We start from the raw sequence: 21,257 nt of genomic DNA, 5'->3' as shown, positions 1-21,257 counted from the left end.
AGGGGTCATTGGTCATGCATATGCACAGGAACACCGTGTTGCTAGTCAAGTCTGGGGATAGTGCACGGGACTTTCACTATAACTCTACTATATCCAACATAGTGCGCCGCTTCCGTCGTATTGTGGAGTCATCAGTGTCGTATTATGGGGCATTCTTTACGACGTACCCAATCAAGTGACAGACTTTTACAATGACACCCTCAGACTACCATGCGGGTAGGCACATTCATGTCCATCTTAGAACACGGCGTATTCGGGAGTCGTGGCGAACACGGCCGGTAATGAAGATCGACTGCCACGACACATGTAAAGCGTTGGCACGAAAAGCTCAGCGACGCAGATTCTCGGTACCTGTTCATGTTTCACACAAAGAACGAAAGCATCAATCATTTATTAGAGGGGAATTTGTGCCAATGTCACAGCCCCAGAGCCGCCGGCCCGTGCATAGAGTAGATCTTGTGTAGTTGGGCACCTCAAAGCCCCAATCTAGTTGAGGGTTCTCCTTGCATCAACATACATGATGCCCCCACAATCGATAGAACATGTCCGACATATAAACCCGTCAATCCTTTTACTGGAAATCCGACATTGAATGCAACAAACATCCCTCAATATTTCCACCTCAAGCACAATCCTCTGGCGCAGAGCACACCAAACGACTGTTCAGGATGCTGTCCGGCTCATTATTTGAAAGCGTTCCCGGCGGCTGGGTTTCCTTTATTGCTGGAGTTGTCTTTCTCGGCGTCATCAATCACTGGTTCAATCAGCAACGTCCGTATGCTGCATATCCCCTAATCGCAGTTGACGACAAGAGCCCAAAGCAGAGTTGGATGTACCATGCCAGAGAGACACTGGCAAAGGGTTTGCAACAGGTAAATTGACAATTCCTACCATGCTTGCATTGCTCGCAACTTTGGGATGGATCAGGGCTGACGAAAGTGTTTGTACAAAAGACGTCGGGGCCGTTTCAAATCATGAGTGGAACTGGGCCAAAGATTGTTCTGCCCGCTCGATATGCAGATGAAATCAAGAACATCCCCTCGTTGTCTTTGATGAAAGCCTTTGCACCTGTACGTTTTCCTCGGAATTCTCGACGCTGATTGTTATTCTTACAAGCTAGGCAGGATTTCTTCATCAATTATCCCGGATTCGAAGGACATAAGCAATCGTATCACGACGACAAGTTGATCCAGGACACGGTGAGAATCAAGCTGACGCAGAGTCTGGGATTGGTCACCGAAGATCTTGTCGATGAGACTGTCGACTCAATCAATTGTGCGATTGGACAACACCCAGAATGGACCAGCCGCAACTTGAAGGACGACATGACTGAAATTGTCGCTCGTCTATCATCTCGCGTATTCCTGGGATTGCCCCTTTGCCGCAATGAACGGTGGCTCAAAATCTCCAAGGCCTACACGATGGACACTTTTATCGTGGCACACGTAATGCGTCTCGTTCCTAGCATTGCTCGTCCAATCGCGTATTGGTTCATACCCCAGAGCGCCACGCTTCGTAAGGCCGTCAGGGATGCGCACAAGCTCATTGATCCCGAGGTGCAGCGCCGTATCGACAAAGTCCGCCAAGCCCAGGCCGCGGGACAGAAGCCTCCAAAGGTGGCCGACTCCCTCGGCTGGATGTACCAGGTGGCGACCAAGCCAGACACGGATTATGTTGCCGCCCAGCTGGCCTTGACCATGGCTGCGATTCATACCACGACGGAAACCTCGTCTGCGGCGCTTTTGGACCTTTGCGAGTACCCCGAAGTCGCCGAGAAGCTGCGGTCGGAAGTGATTCAAGTTATTGGCGAGCACGGGTGGAGCAAGACTGCATTGTACAAATTGACTTTGATGGACAGTTTTCTAAAGGAATCACAACGGGTTCGTCCAATGTCTATCAGTAAGTGACATCTCGAAACGTCAGGACGCACATTTCTATCGGCTGGCAACCTCGAGTCTGGATATGCATTTCTTCACCGAGAAACTGGCTAACATGTGAATTTGTACCACCTCTAGCCTCGATGAACCGCTACGTGGAGCAGCAGGTGACCTTGTCCGATGGAACGGTCCTGCCAAAGGGTTCGCGTCTTATGATTGCGGCCAATTTTATGGATCCAGAGGTGTATGACGAGCCAGAGAAGTTTGATGCAGAACGCTTTGTCAAGAAGCGCCAAGAGTCCGGTCAAGAAAATTCTTGGCAGTTGGCCACCACAACTCCTGAGTATACCCTCTTTGGCCACGGCCAACATGCTTGTCCGGGCCGCTTCTTTGCAATCAATGAGCTCAAGGTTTTGCTCTGCCATCTTTTGCTCAAATATGAGTGGCGTTTTAATCCGGAAAAGGGGAGAATGTCGCCTCGTTTCATTGCAAATACCAAGGCAATCGCAGGTGAAACCGAGATCCAATGTAAGAGTAGGATCCCAGAAATCGATCTCGATAGTATCACTTTCAATAGACGACGGCAGTCATCATTCTTCCCCCAACGTGCCAACACTAGAAGCGTGTCTGTACCGGTGTCTTGCGTTTTCTTGTGATACAGTACCGAAAGCAGCCAGCATCGACTGTTCATCCTACCATATCAAGGGCAATGGGATTTGCGTTCATACACTAGACCGATGAGCGGTATCTTATCCACAAACACATCTGATTATCTAGGTATTGACGTCAAGATCCATGGAATCAATGTCAATCTCGTTTTTCAGGCTGTACTTTGGCCACTCAATCCAGGCCTGCCATTCCTGACCCAAGGCCCTCTCCACCACCAACATCACGTTTATCCCCCAGCCTTTGCTGGACCAAGTGACGTGCTCATAGGAACGTACTAGTGCAGCGAAATGCGCGAGAATGATCAGTGCAACAGGTTGCCCACCAGAAATCAAACCAAGAAACGAAGGCGGCAAAGTGAACGGCCACCTCCAAACGGTTGCTTCATCTGGCTGGACATTTTTGCAGGCCCGATGCGTAGTCCTCAGGGTGTCTAATGCTAACAAGCATACAGAACGAGTGTTCATGACCTCCAGTCCTTGCGGAAGTGTATCAAGGAGTGGGTTGATTGTGTCAAGCCGAGCTGAGAAAGGGGACTCGATGCGGGTCTCTACAGCAGTCCGAGGATTCCTGAACAAAATGGCGAGCTCCGTGTTCTCGGCTGGCCATCTTTCAATGGGTTTGTAGTCCAAAATACCCCTTATTCCTTGTAAAAGAGACAAGGATTGTGCAATATCAGAGCAGGTGATGGTGACCCCCATACTACCAGATTGGGCTATTGAACATAGGCTGAGCATGAAGATGACGCATGCCAGAAAGAAGTAGGCATCGCAATTGTCATCATTCATGTGGTCGAGGCGCGTGGCAAACCATTCGATCGCGCGGGTCTGGTACTCCATAGAGATGAGAGTATACTCATTTCGATGCTGCGGGTATACAAAGGCGTAGTGTGAAGCAGCGATAGCCAGCATACCGTCCATGAGAAAAGCCTATGTTGGATGAGCATGGACATGACTCCTGCGAGCCAAGACGGCAGAACCTACATGTGAATGCGCCGCTTCAAGCACGGCAGTTTTCCACACTTGTACATGATGCTTTGACCGAGGCAGAACATAGCACGTCTGCGTAGTGTAGTGATGCCACAAGCGCAAGCTCTGTAGCCACTCCGCCGAAGAGCGTCGATCAGGTCTGTCGGCAATCCGAGGGGCTGTCTGCGATTCTGACCCTAATGCTGCTGCTGCTGCCTCGACTGGCACGCAATCGACGGCCGGACGGGTAGGATCATCAGTTGCAGAATGGGAATGCTGTTGCTCAGATGCTGCCTGAATCTCAGGCCCTGGAGTGGTGATGTCGAGAGGTAAAGTCGCTGGTGAAGAAGCATGGCTCAACAAGCTGCACGGCAGTTGATGCCGCAAACATTTACTACAGGGGCGTTGCTCGTCGCACTATCATTCTCGGTTGAGCTTTGATGAGACACAGACAAGTCGTTGAAATCGTCAAAACGCGACGGGCGCAGTGTCAACCTACCTTGATATGGCGTTCCTTGCATTGCACACATCCATTTCGAGATTTCCTGTGTCCGAGGCGTCGTTGGCGACGAGTATCCATTGTAGGGACCGAAGTAAGTACGCCAGGGAGAAGATTGTGAGGGCGGGCTGCGGGAGCGCATCGTATCCGGGAATACGAATCCGATGACGAGTGACATGCGTGCATCCCAAACTGCGCTAGTCGGCTATTTAGCGTGACTTTGGACCTAGCTCTGAACTAAAGAAGGTGGGGGCAATTGAATGGTGCTGCTCAGCTAGGCGTACAACCCACCGACAGCTCACTATAAATGTAGGCCCACTTGCCAGCCCGCTACCAAGACCATAACACCTGCTCAGTGCCTGGCTCGGAATGACAGCACCTTGGGAATTCTGGTTGCCTGAAGCTATTTTGGAGTGATTGAATTTTACGCCGCTTTCCGAGCAAACCGTCCTGAGCATCCTTTCAATTGGGACAGTTGCCCTGTCTTTTGCTTGGAGAGTCTTTCTCAGACTTGCAGGATATCTACACAGGTACCTAGTACGCTTAGCTGAATCTATCTCTACGCTAAAAACCAACGTACACAGCTTGTCTACATCTTATTCAAACTCTGAGGTGTCATTTTTATACAATAAAGCATTCTGATATCGAATTGACAGACATTGTGACAGCAACAAAGGCGTCTAATGGTAATAAACCATGACAGCTTGAACCAATTCGTATACCAGGGAAACCGTCGGTATATTTTTTTTAACTTACGGACAATCCTCCATCATTTCTCCATCCTTTCTCCCCTCCAGACCAGCAAACATGATACTTCAGAGAGAAAAAAGCTATGGAGCGTCTAAAAAGGGAAAGGCGCACACTGGGGGGGAAAGGGGGAACTACACGTCTCAAAGTTTTTTGAAACACTATTATCACGAGTAATATTTACTCGCATACCGTCTGTCCCAAGATTGCTGATGTAGCACTTATTACTGTCCAGGTCAAAGTCTGCTTGGTTGCAATTAATGTCATGGTTGCAGGTGTCGATGCACGCAAAATAGTCGACTGCCGTGTCGTCAATGTACACATAATTGAACCGGAGACTGTTGCTACCGCATATAACAAAAAAGGTGCACCCGCAGCCGTCTCCTCCCTAATGATTCAATGAAAGGTCAGTATATAAAACTCCAGTCAATATTTATCTGTCTCTTGCGCATAAAGAGATAAAAGAAACAGAGGAAGAGGAGGAAATTTGGAAAAAGATAAGGTTGAAATACTAACCGGCGCTGGTCCGGTATAGGCATCCCCATCCGCGGCAGTGACTGTGGCACCACCGGGGGCAGTGGATGTGCTTGTAGACGTGGTCGTTACTGTCGTAGTGATCGAAGTTGTTGCAATAAAGGTAGTAATTCCCGTGGTGATCGACACGGTCGGGGTCTGAGTCGTTGTGCTGGTCACTGTCGTAGTCGTAGTGCCCTAGCGGCACCTGATTTTGCAAAATAAAAAGACTTGATACATGAGTTTCCGGTATATGCTGTTCCGGGCGACCGGTCCACAGTAATGACAAGGCTCAAAAGTTTCCATGTCATGGCCATCTCGGTTGGTCGATGCGGCACGAACCTGACAGTGTCAGCAGGACCAACAACAAATGCACGAGAGCAGGTTTTCATTTCCCAAGACTCACTGATTTATTGAATGCGTGGCAACTCCATAACATTATTCTTGTCGCCACTACCTCCTATCATCCCAACACAACAATCTGGCCACCTCCTGGATTGTGGCATCTTTTGACAAAAGGTTCGTCATGCTGATTGAAGCATGAAACGGTTGCTGGATCCAGGACTGGAATTCACTAGCAATTATGCTCTCGATGCTCAAAACGTCAAGACTTGTGTCATAACGGAGCCCATCGCGAGGAATCTATAACGGCTGGCTGACCCGCGCAACAATTTGGCTCTGGATATAGTCAGTCGCGTCGACAGTATCGCCGTTCGCCACTACGCAGCAGGTGCCGAGGGCTGCAGCTATTCGCCTCAGAACATTATCCTAGTTCTTAACCAGGGCGCAACGTGAGTCATATTATTTGGGTTCGCTTAGTAAATCCCTCGAGTCTCTCGTATCGGTATCCGTAAGAATAAAAATGGGGCTTCGGACCTGTCTTAATACATATATCGAGAGGTCTTTAAGCGCGGCACAAACGAGCTGGTAGATCTCGTATAGAGCCTAGATAGATGCCACGTGGATAATTGCGGACGCCAGATCTTGTGCCTGCTGGACATGGCACAACTCGTCTGCGTCCCGAGAAGAGGTAGGATCTGCATTTGTGTCTAGCAAGACCAGGAAGTCGAAGTCGTTAAATTAATTACGTGCTGTTCTCGCCTATTCATGTCCTAGATACGACTTTATCATCCATGGTCGAGTTAAGCTACCGAGTGTACACTGCTATGGAACCAAGTCTAATTGTCGGTTTCTTGGTACAAAAAAAGTAAAGTTCAGGTACTTTGAGATTATACGAATGAAGCGTGATGTTCATTTCTATTCTCGCTGAATAACACCACAAGTCCCAATCTCGCGGGACGTTTATGTCTCTGATCATTTATTGCTTGAACATAACTCAACCCAGTTTTCTGTTTCCATTTGATCTATTAAATGAGTTCCAGGGGCTAATCTATTCTTTTGTGTGTGTTACCGGCATTCCCTTCGGCTCAAACTTGAGATCGGCAATGTCCGACTCGTCCAGAATCTTGACGCGCATGCCGCGGATGTCCGGGCGTTCCAATAGACGCTCGTAAATGACCCCAAAGTCGGACGCTCGCACGACACCGTGGGCATCCGCGTCGTCGTCGACCTCGACCCGGTACGCGAGGTACAGCTCGTTGAAGCGCACATTGGTCTCTTTCTGCTCCTGCGCTGCCACTGCCGACATGCTGAACAAAGCCCCCTGGGCGATCGCAGGCATCTGGTACAGACCCCAATCGCCCTGGGCGCCCGTGCAGATGGTCCAGGTGCTCTTGGGGTTACCCTGCGCGATGAGATACGGGACCGTGGCGCGGTAGGCGACTATATGTAAATTGTTTTAAGTCAGTTGATGCATTTGCTGCGATGAGCGTAGTAGATCACAAATCTTTTCACTGCAAAGGGCACACGGGCTTCCGCAGAAGACATGAGAAATTGGGAAAAAACTTACGGAAATTCACCTCGACGCCATAGGTCATCTGTTGTCGGAAGTATTCAAGAGATATGGTCGATAAATCACGTTGAACATAATCACCGCCACCTATAAAAGACTGTCAGCCACCACCCCGCGTGAAAGGCGGCAAAGCGAAGTAGAAGGGACGGCATGCGCATTAAAGGCTACTCTTTTTTCTTCTTTTCAACTTTCTTCTTCGGAGACTTACCAGAGGAGAAAACGTGTTGGAAGGAGGGCAATTCGCCCGTCTTGACCCGGTCAACGACGCTCTGAATGCCGCCATCCGACATGACATCAACCTCGACCGTGGTGACGCCCTCGCGCGTCCCGAGGTACTTGTACAGCTTCTCGGCAGACGCCTGATTGCGCACCAGCGCCAGGACCTGACGCTTGGAGCGCAGCACGGCGATTGCCATGGACACGCCGATATTGCCCGTGGCGCCAACGAGGAGGACTGTTTCGGTACTCATGGTTGAAGAGGTTTTTGTTTTCACTTGTATGATGGGTGGAATCGATCGTCGTCCCTAGTGCGCACTCTGATAAAGACAGTAAGGGTTCAGATGCATGAACTGCAAGTCGTGCTAATAGTTGGCAGGATGACTTTCAAAAGAAATACATATATGCATATAAAATTATACTGTGGTATTATGGCGAAACCGACCAATGAGGTGACACCGTTATACCGGACATTTCATTATTGTGCGAGCTTACAAATTTCCCCGGTGATATTGACCAATAAGATTACACCTGGTTCCCGGACATTTCACTAAGTATTGTGCGAGCTTATGAATCACCCCATATTCGGCATAGTCGCCCAGCTTCAATCGATCAAGTATTCGGTAAGTGCATAATTTTGAGTTTGGCTTATAAATATAGTGGAGGTTCACTGGGTGCGGTTCCAAAGCCATTATGCGTCTTATACCCGCTTTTGAAAGCGGAGTAGTGTGACTGAGCCACCTGGTAGAGCCAGTCAAAAAGAATATAATTCAAGAGACTAACCCGCGGCTTATAAATTCTAGAAGGGTGAATTGGTCGGTATCTTGAAGTTAATATCAGCGACTTTTTTGACCGAATGGTGGGCGCTATCCGTCCGCAGTATGTCATATCCCCATCAGCTCAGCTGAAACAAGGTTGTTTATTGAACGGTTAAGAATATACATTTATTTGTCCCGCGCACTAACGGCAAGGACAATCTAATCACTTATCCAACGGACAGAAGAAAACACCAAATTTAGAAAGAGAATAATGAAACCAAGCATCTTGTAAGGACGGAGAGTGGTGCGTGAATACAGGTACACGGAGGTCACCAGGAGAAAGAGAAGTGGATCAAAACGAATAAATGGATCTACCAAGCTACAAATACGAAGAGTAGTGAATCAGCTGGTTCTTTCAATCTTAGTTATGGTAATGCGAAGCTATGATGAGTGACTAAAAGAAGAAGAAGGCGAAACAGTCAGAGTGGCTAATGGAGGGTTTGTACTAGTACCAAGGGTAGCGCATCTTCAACCAAACTCTCACAAGACAGTTCTTGAGAATTGACTGGAAACTTTTGCGATAATATGGCTTTTATATAGGACGGTCCGCATGGTCGGTTGCACCTCGGGTATAGGACTTGCCCTCGCTAAGCGCATAATTGAGAACCGCGTTCCAGAGATCACGCCATTTATCTGTCTGGCTTTTGTCAAGCACCATACCAATGCCTCAAGGCAGATCTGATCCGCTAATGCGTCTTGGAATATTAGTCAAATAATCTTACCCCGTTGGTTACGCTCCCTCCTCGAAGCAATCCGCCGTAGAAAGGTCACTCGCTCATCGCGTCCTTTCAACAATGAAATAATGCGGGCAGGGTCATCAAGAGCCAAGAAAGACATTTGTGGCTTTTGTAGCATGAACATCTGCGCATTTTTGTACCCAAGAGCCATGATCTTGTGCACGATATCATCAGGATAGTCCTTTGCGTCGAGGAAGGTAATAGCGGCTCGCGTGGGGATGTTGATCCCATGGAAGTAATCTCGTAATATGCCGCTGCAGACTGACATTGATTCGTCTTGCGATGCATCTTGTTCCGTCTTGCCAACCTCTCGTGGCAGCGCATCCCTAAAAGAAACGAGAAACGAGACACTGGGCTGGCACTTCTGCCTTCGAGCCATAGAAGTCCCAATAACCTAAGAACGCTCCGAATACGGCATATGCGAACTGATCAAATGCTAGTCTCATTGACTAGATTCCCAATGACGCCTGTCTGGCTAGTGGTCTCCCATAGTGCTTCAGATGGGCCAACGAAAGTGATCAATACACCCCTTGGCTGTCATTAATGCCTCTGTGGGAGAGACCGAGGATCAAACGTCCTCCCTGGCCGCACTTCCGGATCTTGGAAACTATGAGTGTGAGCCTCGATGCCTGTCATTAAGATTGGCGATGAGCAACATCAGCTAGTCATGTTGCTTCACTTTCACTCGGCCGGCCGTTCTAAGCCAGGCTGGAGCATTCGCGTCTCATCCAGCGAGGCTGGAATACGGCGCGTTATGAAAGTCGCGCAGTAACCGAGCATCCCGATAATTGCGAAAGGTGGATTCCAGGCCTGGGCTGCTGGATGAAACAGCAACTTACGGCTAGCCTCGAGAAATTCGGAGTCAAACGGTTCTGTAGCACAGTGGTACCCACCCATTCAGCAGTTACAGTGGTTGTTTTAGTGGGCTTACAGTGGCCCGACGGGGCAATTCTAAATCAGAAGGTTCCAAAGCCACATAAAGAGTACAATCAAAGAAAATCCCTTCTATTATGATTGATTGAGCATTTCAACAACCGAGATCCTAATGTACCTGCCTTGGGATTTTGTGAAAGTGATTCATCATGAATCAGTATATCTGTATGCACCGAAAAGCACACATGCTTACTTACACAATCAGATTCATTAAAAAAAAACACTAGGTCTTAGCAGCAAATTCAGGGCTTTCAAGCTCCAACCAAGCACGACGAGAAGCTCGATTGGCAACCCCTTGGACTTTTCAAATCGACATTGGTCCTATCGAGGTCTCACATAACCATGCTGCCAGGCTGGACCACGAGTTTGATTTCCTACTAATAGATTGATACTTGACATAAGATGTGCTAGCGAGGTATCCGCCTCCCCACGGCACTTGTCCTGGCGCACAGCACCATTCCCCCACAGGCCGGCGATACTTCCGGCAGCACTGCCGGCCTTTCTGGATAGACTTTTGCCGTAAACGGCAACGGCTGGGCAGATCACTTGTCACCAACTCGCTGCGTCCTCTAGGTGGATTGAATGGAGTATGAACAAGGAAGGACGATTAAAGACTGGGTTTGGATGTGACGATGGCTTCCCAACCCATGCAAGTCCATGCAGTGGCTATCAAACAGCATATGATCTTGGAGGGAATTCCAACGAGCCTATTAGATCCATACCGACATCATTATTAATAGTGGTCTTTATTGGCTTTTCAGAGACTCGGGCTTGCCTATAGACATCTACCTAGGTTAGATGATCGGACCGGAAATTGCCGTCGAGATTTTCGCAATCGTGTCGAATTCGTCTTGGGGAGCTCTGCCCAGGCCGCATTCCGTGGCAACACCATATCTCTTCCCTTTTAGATGACGGGCGGCGACTTCCAGTCGCTTGCGCGAGCCATCTTCATCGTGAGGATGCACCAGGCCGATGAAAAATTCCGTGTCACTGCCAGTTTTCAAGCCCTCCAGCGGCTGGAAATAGGCGTCATCGTCTCTATCTCTGGGGACGGGGAAATGCACCCAATTGATCGGCCGGCCCGCTTTTTGCGCAACTGAATTCGTGATTCTTACAATGTCCTCCGTGTCCTTTGGCTGAATAAAGTGCTTGTGCTTCATGTCGCCGTAACAAATGTGCATGCCCACCTCCACACCTGGCGCCACACTGCCCACCAATGCGGCAATCCTTTCCACGGAACCTTCAAAGGCGTCGTCATTCCAGTACTTGTCGAAATGAAAAATAACTTCGCCGGGAGGGGTCTGAATCAGCATTGTCTCGGCGGCCACATCGACCTGCACCGCCAAGTCCTCGTGTGGGATCTCGGCCTCGATGCGCTTCAGACACCCGAGCAGAGCCTCGGTGTAAAGGGGTTCAATGGCGGCCGCAAACTCGGCCCGCAAGAGGGACATGACGCAGTACACGGTAGGCAGACACACCAGGAACCGAACGCCCTGGGGAATCGTGCCCTCGGCGCGCAGCCGCTTGAACTCGGCGTAGCTCTCGAGGGCGAAATCGTCATACTTGGGTTTGAGCGGGGGCATGTTCTTGACCACCTCTGCAACCTCGGCCGGGGACGCCCTCTGTTGGGGCACGACGGTATCCCCGTCGTCCTTGTACTGCTCCAAGACGACGGGGGAATGCGAAAATACATCGCGCTGCCAACCGGTGAAGCTCCAGCGCGTCGCGGGTTCGCCGTCGGGTAAGCGGCGGAGGCGAGAAGGGAAGGCAGAGACGCATTTCCTGAAGGAGTCGGCGGCGGTCTGGGCGCCGCAGATGGATCCCACAAGGTGGACGCCCACGGGTGATGATGGAGCCATGGTGGTAAAAGTATATGAATATGGAACTAGTAGATCAAATTTCGTCTCACTAAAAGAATAGAGCAATGTAAGAGGTCATGGACCATATTGTGTTCGTAGAATGTTATTGGAATACTTCTTGACGACGGTTATATCATTGATTGCGTTAGTCCAAGTAAAGCTTTGTTAAATTCTGGTATAGGATATTCATGCTACGACCAAGTGTCAATTGTCCCACGGCCATCTAAAATCAGGACAACGAGGAGTTCGGGATCGGGCATTTGGATATTTCACCGGTTTAAAATTAACCGAAGCCGATACAAGGACATCAATTAGGCTTTTCCTCAGCCAGACCATGTTTTGCCGGATTTCTATTCGGTGAACGTTTGGGAATATGCATCTTTGTTTTTCTGCCAATGCCCACTTTGACCAAGCGAGACGGAAGTTTCGTTTACCTCCAAAAAGAAATGCTAAATGAGCCTTACTCAAAATGCTTCCACGCATTATTCGCGTATTTCAGTTTCCCCTGGCAGGACTCAGTAGCGCATATATACATCTGCTTGCTGCTCAACCGCGAGTGCTACCTATAGATACAAATGGGTTGAGAGGATCGAAACCATCATTCTGCCCTGACAAAATGGGCCACCCATCGAAAAAGTCGGTGGGAAGAGACGACGTTGAAAGAGACGGAAATACAAGGTTGGATCCGGGATTTTGTATTTCATTTGAATGTGGCATTTCAAATGTGCTGTCAAACCCAAAGCCTTGGGCGACAGTGGAGCCTCCAATAAGTGTAGACATGCTTTGCTGTTGTTGTGATGAATCCGTCTGATCTCCAACGCCTAGTAAGCGGTTTAGGCGTGAAATGCTGGGCGGGAGTGTGGGGATTTGATTGCTAGGTGCGAGAGTAGTAGTAGGAGGAGGAGACAGCTGTTGATCCTGAATCATTTTGTCAGTATCATATTTTCCTCAAGATGTGGACGTGCAAAAGGCACATTTCTAGCACTAATACAAGCACACGATACTCACATTTGAGTGGGCCAGAGATCCCGAGGAGTTGTTGGTTGGCGAGCCCATTAGCAAGCTCTGGCCCATGGGTACGAGATCTGATTCGGGATTTCGCTGACGAGTCTGCTGCATGCATTGATCGATGCGACTGATCTGGACGCGGAGCTTGGCGCCAAGGCTAGGAGTGACAGCACGAGACTTTTCAATCTTTTCCAGAAAGTCGGCTAGAATCAGGAGGATATTTCTGACTTGCAAATATGACCACGCGGATAGAGGGGCTTGGATGGCGCTTCCAAGAACATGGCCGATGTGTGCCAAGTGGTGCAACTGTGGGGAACATTAGCAACAAGGACAAATAGCTGCGATTATCATTTGTCTTACTGAACCAGTACTAGATGCATTGAAAAAGCCGACGGGGACAGCTCCAAGTTCATCTAACAACTCGCTTGCTATAGCGCAACGTAAATGTACGTTGGGATTCTCAGCTCCAACAAGAAGCATCTTGAGATTGTTCGTGGTGAGGAGAATATTGACGGCTGCGATACTGCATTAGTATTATCCAACCTAGACCAAGATGATGTCTTGAGGCACATGTCTGCAAGATTGAACCTTACACATGTTATTTGGAGGCGAGACTTACCAACAAAGCCGCATCGATCCTTTTGTGGATTTCCAGTCATGGCCTTGACTGTCCGAAGTTCCTGCGGCAAGTCCCTGTGCAACGTGGTGATTAGGTGGAGTATATCAGATGCAAAGTGATGCGTAGGCCGGACACGGGCAAGAAACGAGTTCAAAGTCCCTCTGGGCTCTTCCTCTGGAACCTGCTGCCATGCTCTTAACTGCGTGTCCATGTTTTCATAAAGCCGATACAGGTCTGTACAATAATTCCAGCCTCGAAGAAACGAGACGCGATCTGGCCTCAATCGAACAAATGTTGCAGAGATGTCCTCGTCATCAAATACCTCAGCTGGATATAATACAGTCGTCTTTGCTTCGCGTTGCCGAGATGGCAGGCCGAAATTAGTTGCTAGATATTGGTCCTGCTGATACACGCCCCAGAACTAAAGGAAAACTCAGCATTGTCTCGTATACGTAATCCTCAATTTCTCGCTCACCAGCCTACGTCGCTCTTGCTTTTCGATCTCTGTCAGTCCCGCTGGCCAATTGGCTTCTGCATAAAAGCCATGCATAATCGAGAGAGTAGTGTAGTCACCAAGATGGGCAATAGTTGATTTGAGCTGGCCATTTTGAAGACAAACAGACGCCAGTATGGCATTCGCCCTCATCGCCTGGCAATAGTCGGTAGCAGTGGCCATGTCCCTCGGCAGAGCTTTGACCGCTGCCGCATAGCATTCGGATGACAAGGCGTCAACCCTGGAGCGGACATGGTCGAGATGTGAGGGGCCAGGCACGCCGCTGTATAGACGTCCCGCCGTCAGGGCGCAGACAGCCATGGTAACAACAAATATCCCCCAATCAGAGCGGTAGAGTTGTTGACGGATCTGAGACTGAAATGTAGGCCAGTGGAAGTATGGTCGTCTAGAGTCATAATCAGCACCGATGGAGCGAAACCAAACCTACACGTACATGGGATATATAGTGTGATGAAAAACCTCGACAAGCCCCTCAATCACATCAGGCTTGATCGAGTCTTCATACAATGAGTAGCCATGGGAAAGGCCCGGAGAGTTCACGTTGGCTTCGTCATTGTTTGCCCGGATGCTTCTCGAAGCTAAAGATGGCCCACTGGGAGTCCCAACCGAAGGATCAGCGGCCATGTGGTCCATGCTCCTGGGTGAAGGCTGCTGGACCGATTGCCCGTGGTTTATAGCGGTTGGCGGCGGCGGTTCGGCGCGCCGTGACCCGCGAACCGGAGGCTGACGAGAGCCATCAGTAAGTACGCTCAATCAAGTTGAAGAAACTGGAATAAACCCACCCCTCGTCGCTTTATTGGTCTGTTGTATGTGCAGTCAACTGCCTGTTCCTCGCAACGCCGACAAGTGACACCGATGATACCAGGCGAGCACTAGACCATGACATGAGCTCCTTGATTAGGGCCGTGGCGGCGGCAGATGCGTAGATAGAAGAGCAATCACCTTGCAAGCATTTTGATTGCATCGGTCACAGGCACGCTGAAACTTTCAATTAGCACAAGCAACATCAAACACCAAAATTGAGACACTCACAATGTTTCGCTTGCGTCGAGATCCATCGCTCCCTGTCACAGCTGTAGAGGATAGGTCGCGATCGAGTGCATTGACATTGACCTCGGCATTAGAGGACATCGTGTCCAGCGTCTAGCAGGAGCCTCGACGAGAAGAGCCTGACCAACCCAAAGAGAAGGCAACACAGGCGTGGTTCAGAGAGAGCATTGAACTGGTAGGTGGAACGAGGGACTAGATAGGTAGGCAAGCAGAAAAAGTGAAGTTTGGCCTATTCTATCGATCAAATGACCTCGTATATGTATAACCTTGACACTGATCCACTGGATGCTGTAGCTCAAGCAAAGTCAAACCAAGATCCCGATCCTGCCCCATGCGGGTGCTGAGAGGGGAGAGGCTAACCCCCGCAATCCCCGCATTACCATCCCTGTTAAGCCCTGCAAAGACCTAACCATTCGGCCCATTTACCAAGGCCTTGCCCCGTAACTGGTGCGAGTGCCCTGTAACTCCTTGCAAGCTATCCTCATCTCGTCACCAAACAACTTTCACCAAAGAGAAGCGCAATGCACCCCATGAGAGTCAACAGGAAGGTACATAATTGACTGCCTAGTTCAGTATATCAAATATAATCATAGTCTGAAAATCAATATTGGGTCGCGCAATGTTAGCATTGTCAACTCCCAAGCCTCGGGGCATAGTTCCTTTAGAGGTCGAGTCTCACTGCGTAGTGGGCCCAAGTTGCATCAAATTACCACCATGCCCTAGAGTATGCATAGCACAGTATCTATCCAAAGCCTGTATGTATGCTAGACATGATATACACGAGCTGCCGCCACGGGAAATGGGGGCAGGATAGACAGAAGAGGAGGATCCAAATGGCGTCCAGTCGTGAAAGATTTAGGTTTGCTCTTATTAGTGGATTATATGATGTGTATGAGGTTACAGGCGAAATAGCTCGTACCCGCACCATGTGCAAGCGATCAGTGAGTCAAGGGACTGACAGGAGACTGCTGCAGCAGCTCAATTGAAGAAGAAGAATACCTCCCACTTCTTGATCGTGCTGAGAAGTGCATCTCGTATTGCTCTTAAAGCTTTACGCGAAAAGCCGGGGAGTCGAAGACCCTTCCCTCTCACTCTTTTTTTGTTCCCCTTTGCGGGGAAGCACGGAACCCTTGTCATCTCGCTCCAGATCTACACTACAACGGTCTTTCTCCAGGTTCTTCTCTCGGCGATATTTTGCCAGCAGTTTTTTTTTTTTTTTTTTTTCAAAGAGATGAGGTAGTATTGGCGCTGTACGCAGTGTCAAACGGGGATAGGTGGGCCGCAACTGTTGAGGTACGGTTTGATCGAGGGACCAAGACATGGACAGCTCTGAGTAGGTATGTAGCAAAAGATCACACAATGGCGCATGTCAAGTGTATAATCACTCAAGAAAGACATATATGTAATTTTGAAGGGCAAGAATTACATAAGGTATAATTTTGAATTAAAATTTTAAGCTTAACATGCGGAAAGTCGTACAAGCCATAGAGAAGGGCCTTGCATTAAACGTCCAGCATTTATGTCACTATAGGGACCAACCCGCGAGCACTACAAACTTAGCGTACGCACGTCCTAAGCGGCAAGCGCCGACATCCAGTGAGCCAACTCTTACACCCGCAGATTTGCAATGTTATCATTCCAAAGCCCGAGCTTATAGTGAAGCTAGGGGGAAAGGGACTCGATGGTAGGCATGGCAGGCTATGGAGTTGATGCAGCAGGATGGTTGTGGTTGGTTTGCAAGATTGGGCCGGCTGATTGGTAAGATTACCATCTAGTCACCTCTAGCCTACATCCCGACATGCACCCATCTACCTGTTCGGATAATTATTTCTGGGGTAGGACATTACAGTTCATAGTTTGGTGAACAGTAGTGTTCTATTCACTCCTCTATTTAAGGAATCCCGTTGCTGTCACGATGTGAATGCAGATGTTCAAGTCGCCTTCGCTTCTTGCTTGATTCCCAACGCTACCTTATGTATTGAGACACACTCTCGACCTATCGACCCAATATCTTGTGAATACTCGTCATCATGTTGTCCGGCATGTCAATAATAGCATTGCTGGCATTGGCCACCTTCAGCCAAGTTGCTCCGGTATTGGCAACATATCCGGCGGAATGCACCGAAGAAAATATACAAGTACGAAGAGAGTGGTATGTGTTCTATACCCATCTTTAGCAAAGCCTCAAAGCTCAAAAAATGGATAGGTCAAGCCTGGCACTGGAGGATCGTAAAGCATATATAGACGCGGTGCAGTGTCTGATGGATAAGCCCTCCCAGCTGGACCCAACAGTGTACCCGGGGGCAAAGAGCCGACATGCCGACTTTATCGCAACACACATCAACTATACCTTTACCATCCATCTCGACGCCATCTTCCTGCCCTGGCACCGAGGGTACGTCCGGCTGTATGAGAAGGCTCTCCAAGAAGAATGCGGATTCAATGGTACCCAGCCGTACTGGGACTGGCCCGCCTATACGGACAAGCCTCTGCGCGAGTCGACGCTGTTTGATGGCAGCCCGTACTCACTCGGGAGCGACGGCGTCTTCACCAACGAGACTCTCTATACGGGACCCAACCAGACCTACCCTAGTGGCACCGGGGGTGGCTGCGTCTTCGCAGGTCCCTTCATGAACTATACTACGCCCTACCGCGATTTCCCACAGTCTCTGATTACCGACAATGTCAATGGTTCTTTGCCCTCTGATTCTTTTGACTACTCCCCTGGCTGCTTCAAGCGTAACCTGAATGACTATGCCCTCCGGGTGAATAACAACTACAGCAGTATTGCCGAACTTTTGAACCAGACCACCATGGGCGACTTTCAGAACACTCTGTCCAGCCCGGAGGGCGCGAGTTGGTTCGGTCCTCACGGTGGTGGCCACTTTGCCATGGGCGGCGTGGGCTCGGATCTGTTCACCAGCCCCACGGATCCTGCCTTCTTCCTGCACCATGCCCAGGTCGACCACGTGTGGTGGCAGTGGCAATCCGCAGATCTAGAGGCGAGAGCATTTGCACTCAACGGCACCATGACCTTGTCCAATGTTCCTCCGTCGCGGGACTTGACGCTTGGCGACTATCTTACCTGGGGACCGTTGAGTGATGACAAGCAGGTCAAAGATCTGATGCTGCCTTATGAGGGCCCTTTTTGTTATCGGTACGAATGATTGGGAGAGTCATCGTGGCTGATGGGAAAAGATCCGTGGTTTTCCTTAGCATACAGTCTGAGTGCGCACTTCTGCTGGCCGACAACAAACTCTTGATTGGCGCATCTCCTGGGCAATTTTCTCATTCCCCCCACAAGCAGTAGTATATCATGTAGCATAGGTCTATCAAGAGCAACTCTGCGTCAACTAGTGCTTCGAATGCAATGCCTGCCTCGGACGCCATGCTAATTCATCTTGCGCCCAATGTTTGGAATGCATCTGACAATGGGCACTACTGAGGGTGGAAAAAAGAGGGGGAAAAAAAACACACGCGCCGGTGTAAATTTGAGCTACATGAAACTTTCCACCGTACAAGTGAGCAACAAATAACACGATGTGCGTGTGTTCGAGTTGCTGGAAGTGCATGTCCGTTAGCTTGTTGGAAGATCCCAAGCTGTGTACTGGGATATTTAGCCGGAACCCTGTAGTGTCGCCTGTAAAGTGGCCCTAATGCACTGTAATGACAGCGTTACTACCGCATACAGTTGCGCTGTGGGGCGCTGGAGATAGGGCGATTGGATGTGGTGTAGTGTTTCTCTCGTGATTACATTGATAATTGTGTGTGTAGTATACATGCCTTTACATTTTAATAGGAATACGTATAAATGAAATAGCTTGATATTTGAATTGCAGTCCACTCTTCAAGATTCTGCCCCAAACCCCCAATATGACGTCCATTAACAACCAATGTCGAGAATCAGTAATGCCAGCCGACGGAACACAGATTGGGAGCTCGAAAGAACAGCCAAGTACGGAGGAGCATGCAACGTCCTCAGCAGACCCAGATAACGTCGACTGGGAGATATGTGACCAAAACCCAAAGAATTGGTCATTGCGGCGAAAATGGATCATGATATCTGTTGTCTCTGCAAACACTTTGCTGACGGCGCTGGGCGCAACAATACCAGCGCCAGGTGTGCCAACCTTGATGCAAGAATTTCATTCCGACGGCAACCTCTTGCAAAGCTTTGTGATTTCGGTCTATGTTCTCGGTTTTGCACTCGGTCCACTCTGTAAGCTTAATTTCCCCTGTTCTTTGAGCCCGACCATGCTGATTCGGCCAGTAATTGCACCACTATCGGAAGCATATGGTCGACAACCAGCGTACCTCGTTGGTAACGGAGGCTTCCTGATATGGAATATCGCCTGCGGATTTGCGCCAAACATGGCTTCAATGATGGTTTTTCGTTTCCTCGCCGGCAGCTTTGGTGTCGCCCCATTTGCTTTGGGAGGTGGCACGATTGCCGACATGGTACAGCCCGCTCAGCGAGGGACCGCCATGGGTATTTGGATGGCCGGGCTGACGGTTGGTCCCGTCATCGGACCCACGATTGGAGGCTTCGTGAGCGCCTACCTGGGATGGAGGTGGAATTTTTGGATTCTTGCCATCATGGCGGGTACCGTTTTGCTAATCAGCGCCATCGTTGTGAAAGAGACCTTTGCGCCGGTGTTGCTTGCCAGAAAAACAAAGAAGCTCCAGGAAAAGACGGGACACTCAAACTTGCAACCGCGTCTTCAGAAAAACGTCACTGCGAGACATCGCCTTTGGCTTTCTATTGTTCGACCCACGAAGATGCTGTTTACTTCACTGATCCTGTTTCTGCTTTGTCTCTACATTTCACTGGTTTATACTATTATGTTTATGTGAGATTTCTTTCGCCGCGCATAGCTCCAATACTAACAAGGACATGAGTTTATTCACAACGTTTACAGAGGTCTTTGAGGGCCAATATGGGTTTTCTACAGCGATCTCCGGACTTGTCTACTTGGGCTGGGGCGTGGGATCCATCATTGGCCAGGCCTTGTACACCCTTTGGACCAACCACTTTGTGTCCCAACGTCTCGAGAAGGGCAGCTTTAAGCCGGAGGACCGACTCCCGCTAATGGTACCCGGTGGTCTACTCTTATCTCTGGGCCTCATTTGGTATGGATGGTCTGCTCAAGCCCAAGTTCATTGGATTGTTCCCATGATAGGAACAGCCTTTGCTGCAATAGGGCTGACTATTGTGTTTGTGAGTCACGAGTTGCCTGAGAAGATAGTATGACAGGCTTACTAACGTCCTGGTAGACGGCGCCTTTGGCATATCTCATTGACGTGTTCACGACCTATGCGGCCTCTGCAATAGCAGCAAATGTGATTCTAAGATCCATCTGCGCTGCTATTATCCCACTCTGCGGCCAGAGCTTGTATGACAAATTAGGTTTAGGTTGGGGTAATACGCTTCTGGCACTGCTATCGCTGGCGTGTTTGCCCATAACCCTACTATTCTATTACCGCGGGGAGAGAATTCGGACGAAATATCCGGTCAAACTATAACAAAATGGTCATTTGCCGTGGAGCCCAAGTTGAACTGTCTTAATGACTAGGGTCACAGTCAAGATCAGGGATCGATGAGAAGAATGCAGTGAGTTGTAGCATAGAAGCCAATTCGGGGTCAGCGTAAACGTTACATACAGAGTCATCACCGTAGGAGTAATTCACAGAAGACAAAGCATTTGGTCATGCATCCAGATTCAACCTGGTCAATTACCCATGCTCTGCAGATCTCTCCCCAGTGATTATGCTACCGAGCTACCCACTGGGCCCTCAGTGACCAGCATGCTATCACACCGGAGAATTGGAGATCAAGTGGGACCGCCGGCTGGACATTCGGGATAACGTCTCGGTCGCTTATTCCGACATCCCTGTTACCCCGGAACGACGATTGAAATGCATGCAGAAAGCCGATGCGGAATGTGACGTTAAAGATGTTGAGGATAGTGGATCGCTGCATGAAGTACTACAGGAATCCGCGGCAAATTAGCTGAGGAGAGCGTGATGGGAGGTCGTGGGTCAGGTATCTATTGTCTCATCACATTTCACAGGCAAAACAGGGACCGGGAGATGAACCAGAGACATTGAGCAGAGGAGTAGCCAGTGAAGCAATCATGAACTACCCAGAACCAAATCAAGTGAGGACTTTGGGTGTTGGGACTTTGGTTGAAGCTATAGAAACTGATGTACTATAATATGTGGGCTAGTACCCCTGGTGTGTCGTTCTCATAGCACACGCAAGAACACCTTTTTCATGATACACACCTAGATATATACCTTTCATTGAAAACGACTTCGTAG

General features: G+C 49.3%; 7 protein-coding genes across 7 annotated transcripts; 3 read left to right on the top strand and 4 right to left on the bottom strand.

Moving 5' to 3' along the window:
• Positions 1 to 974: 974 nt before the first annotated feature.
• PFICI_02472 (uncharacterized protein) lies at positions 975 to 2,618 on the top strand (the record flags this gene model as incomplete). The annotated part of the gene is made up of 4 exons (XM_007831053.1): positions 975 to 1,070; positions 1,125 to 1,899; positions 2,016 to 2,405; positions 2,455 to 2,618. 4 exons carry the CDS (start codon positions 975 to 977, stop codon positions 2,616 to 2,618), a joined length of 1,425 nt encoding a protein of 474 aa, XP_007829244.1.
• A 32-nt stretch (positions 2,619 to 2,650) lies between these two features.
• PFICI_02471 (uncharacterized protein) lies at positions 2,651 to 4,152 on the bottom strand (the record flags this gene model as incomplete). Its single annotated transcript, XM_007831052.1, has 3 exons — positions 2,651 to 3,472; positions 3,527 to 3,819; positions 4,011 to 4,152. 3 exons carry the CDS (start codon positions 4,150 to 4,152, stop codon positions 2,651 to 2,653), a joined length of 1,257 nt encoding a protein of 418 aa, XP_007829243.1.
• Positions 4,153 to 6,660: 2,508 nt separating this feature from the next.
• PFICI_02470 (uncharacterized protein) lies at positions 6,661 to 7,652 on the bottom strand (the record flags this gene model as incomplete). Its single annotated transcript, XM_007831051.1, has 3 exons — positions 6,661 to 7,052; positions 7,180 to 7,269; positions 7,391 to 7,652. The coding sequence occupies 3 exons, from the start codon at positions 7,650 to 7,652 to the stop codon at positions 6,661 to 6,663; spliced, it is 744 nt and encodes a 247-aa protein (XP_007829242.1).
• Positions 7,653 to 10,680: 3,028 nt separating this feature from the next.
• On the bottom strand, positions 10,681 to 11,745 carry PFICI_02469 (uncharacterized protein; the record flags this gene model as incomplete). Its single annotated transcript, XM_007831050.1, has 1 exon — positions 10,681 to 11,745. One exon carries the CDS (start codon positions 11,743 to 11,745, stop codon positions 10,681 to 10,683), a length of 1,065 nt encoding a protein of 354 aa, XP_007829241.1.
• Positions 11,746 to 12,291: 546 nt separating this feature from the next.
• On the bottom strand, positions 12,292 to 15,017 carry PFICI_02468 (uncharacterized protein; the record flags this gene model as incomplete). Its single annotated transcript, XM_007831049.1, has 7 exons — positions 12,292 to 12,663; positions 12,754 to 13,059; positions 13,114 to 13,268; positions 13,373 to 13,793; positions 13,848 to 14,271; positions 14,320 to 14,609; positions 14,919 to 15,017. The coding sequence occupies 7 exons, from the start codon at positions 15,015 to 15,017 to the stop codon at positions 12,292 to 12,294; spliced, it is 2,067 nt and encodes a 688-aa protein (XP_007829240.1).
• A 1,949-nt stretch (positions 15,018 to 16,966) lies between these two features.
• Positions 16,967 to 18,103, top strand: PFICI_02467 (uncharacterized protein; the record flags this gene model as incomplete). Its single annotated transcript, XM_007831048.1, has 2 exons — positions 16,967 to 17,088; positions 17,143 to 18,103. The coding sequence occupies 2 exons, from the start codon at positions 16,967 to 16,969 to the stop codon at positions 18,101 to 18,103; spliced, it is 1,083 nt and encodes a 360-aa protein (XP_007829239.1).
• Positions 18,104 to 18,809: 706 nt separating this feature from the next.
• On the top strand, positions 18,810 to 20,187 carry PFICI_02466 (uncharacterized protein; the record flags this gene model as incomplete). The annotated part of the gene is made up of 3 exons (XM_007831047.1): positions 18,810 to 19,155; positions 19,207 to 19,786; positions 19,836 to 20,187. The coding sequence occupies 3 exons, from the start codon at positions 18,810 to 18,812 to the stop codon at positions 20,185 to 20,187; spliced, it is 1,278 nt and encodes a 425-aa protein (XP_007829238.1).
• Between the last annotated feature and the right edge of the window lie 1,070 nt (positions 20,188 to 21,257).

Source organism: Pestalotiopsis fici (assembly GCF_000516985.1).
Source record: "Pestalotiopsis fici W106-1 unplaced genomic scaffold PFICI_Scf_2, whole genome shotgun sequence".
NCBI classification, from domain to species: Eukaryota; Fungi; Ascomycota; class Sordariomycetes; order Amphisphaeriales; family Sporocadaceae; genus Pestalotiopsis; species Pestalotiopsis fici.
The sequence above is the reverse complement of the archived record's forward strand: the minus strand, read 5'-3'. Positions and strand labels throughout refer to the sequence as shown.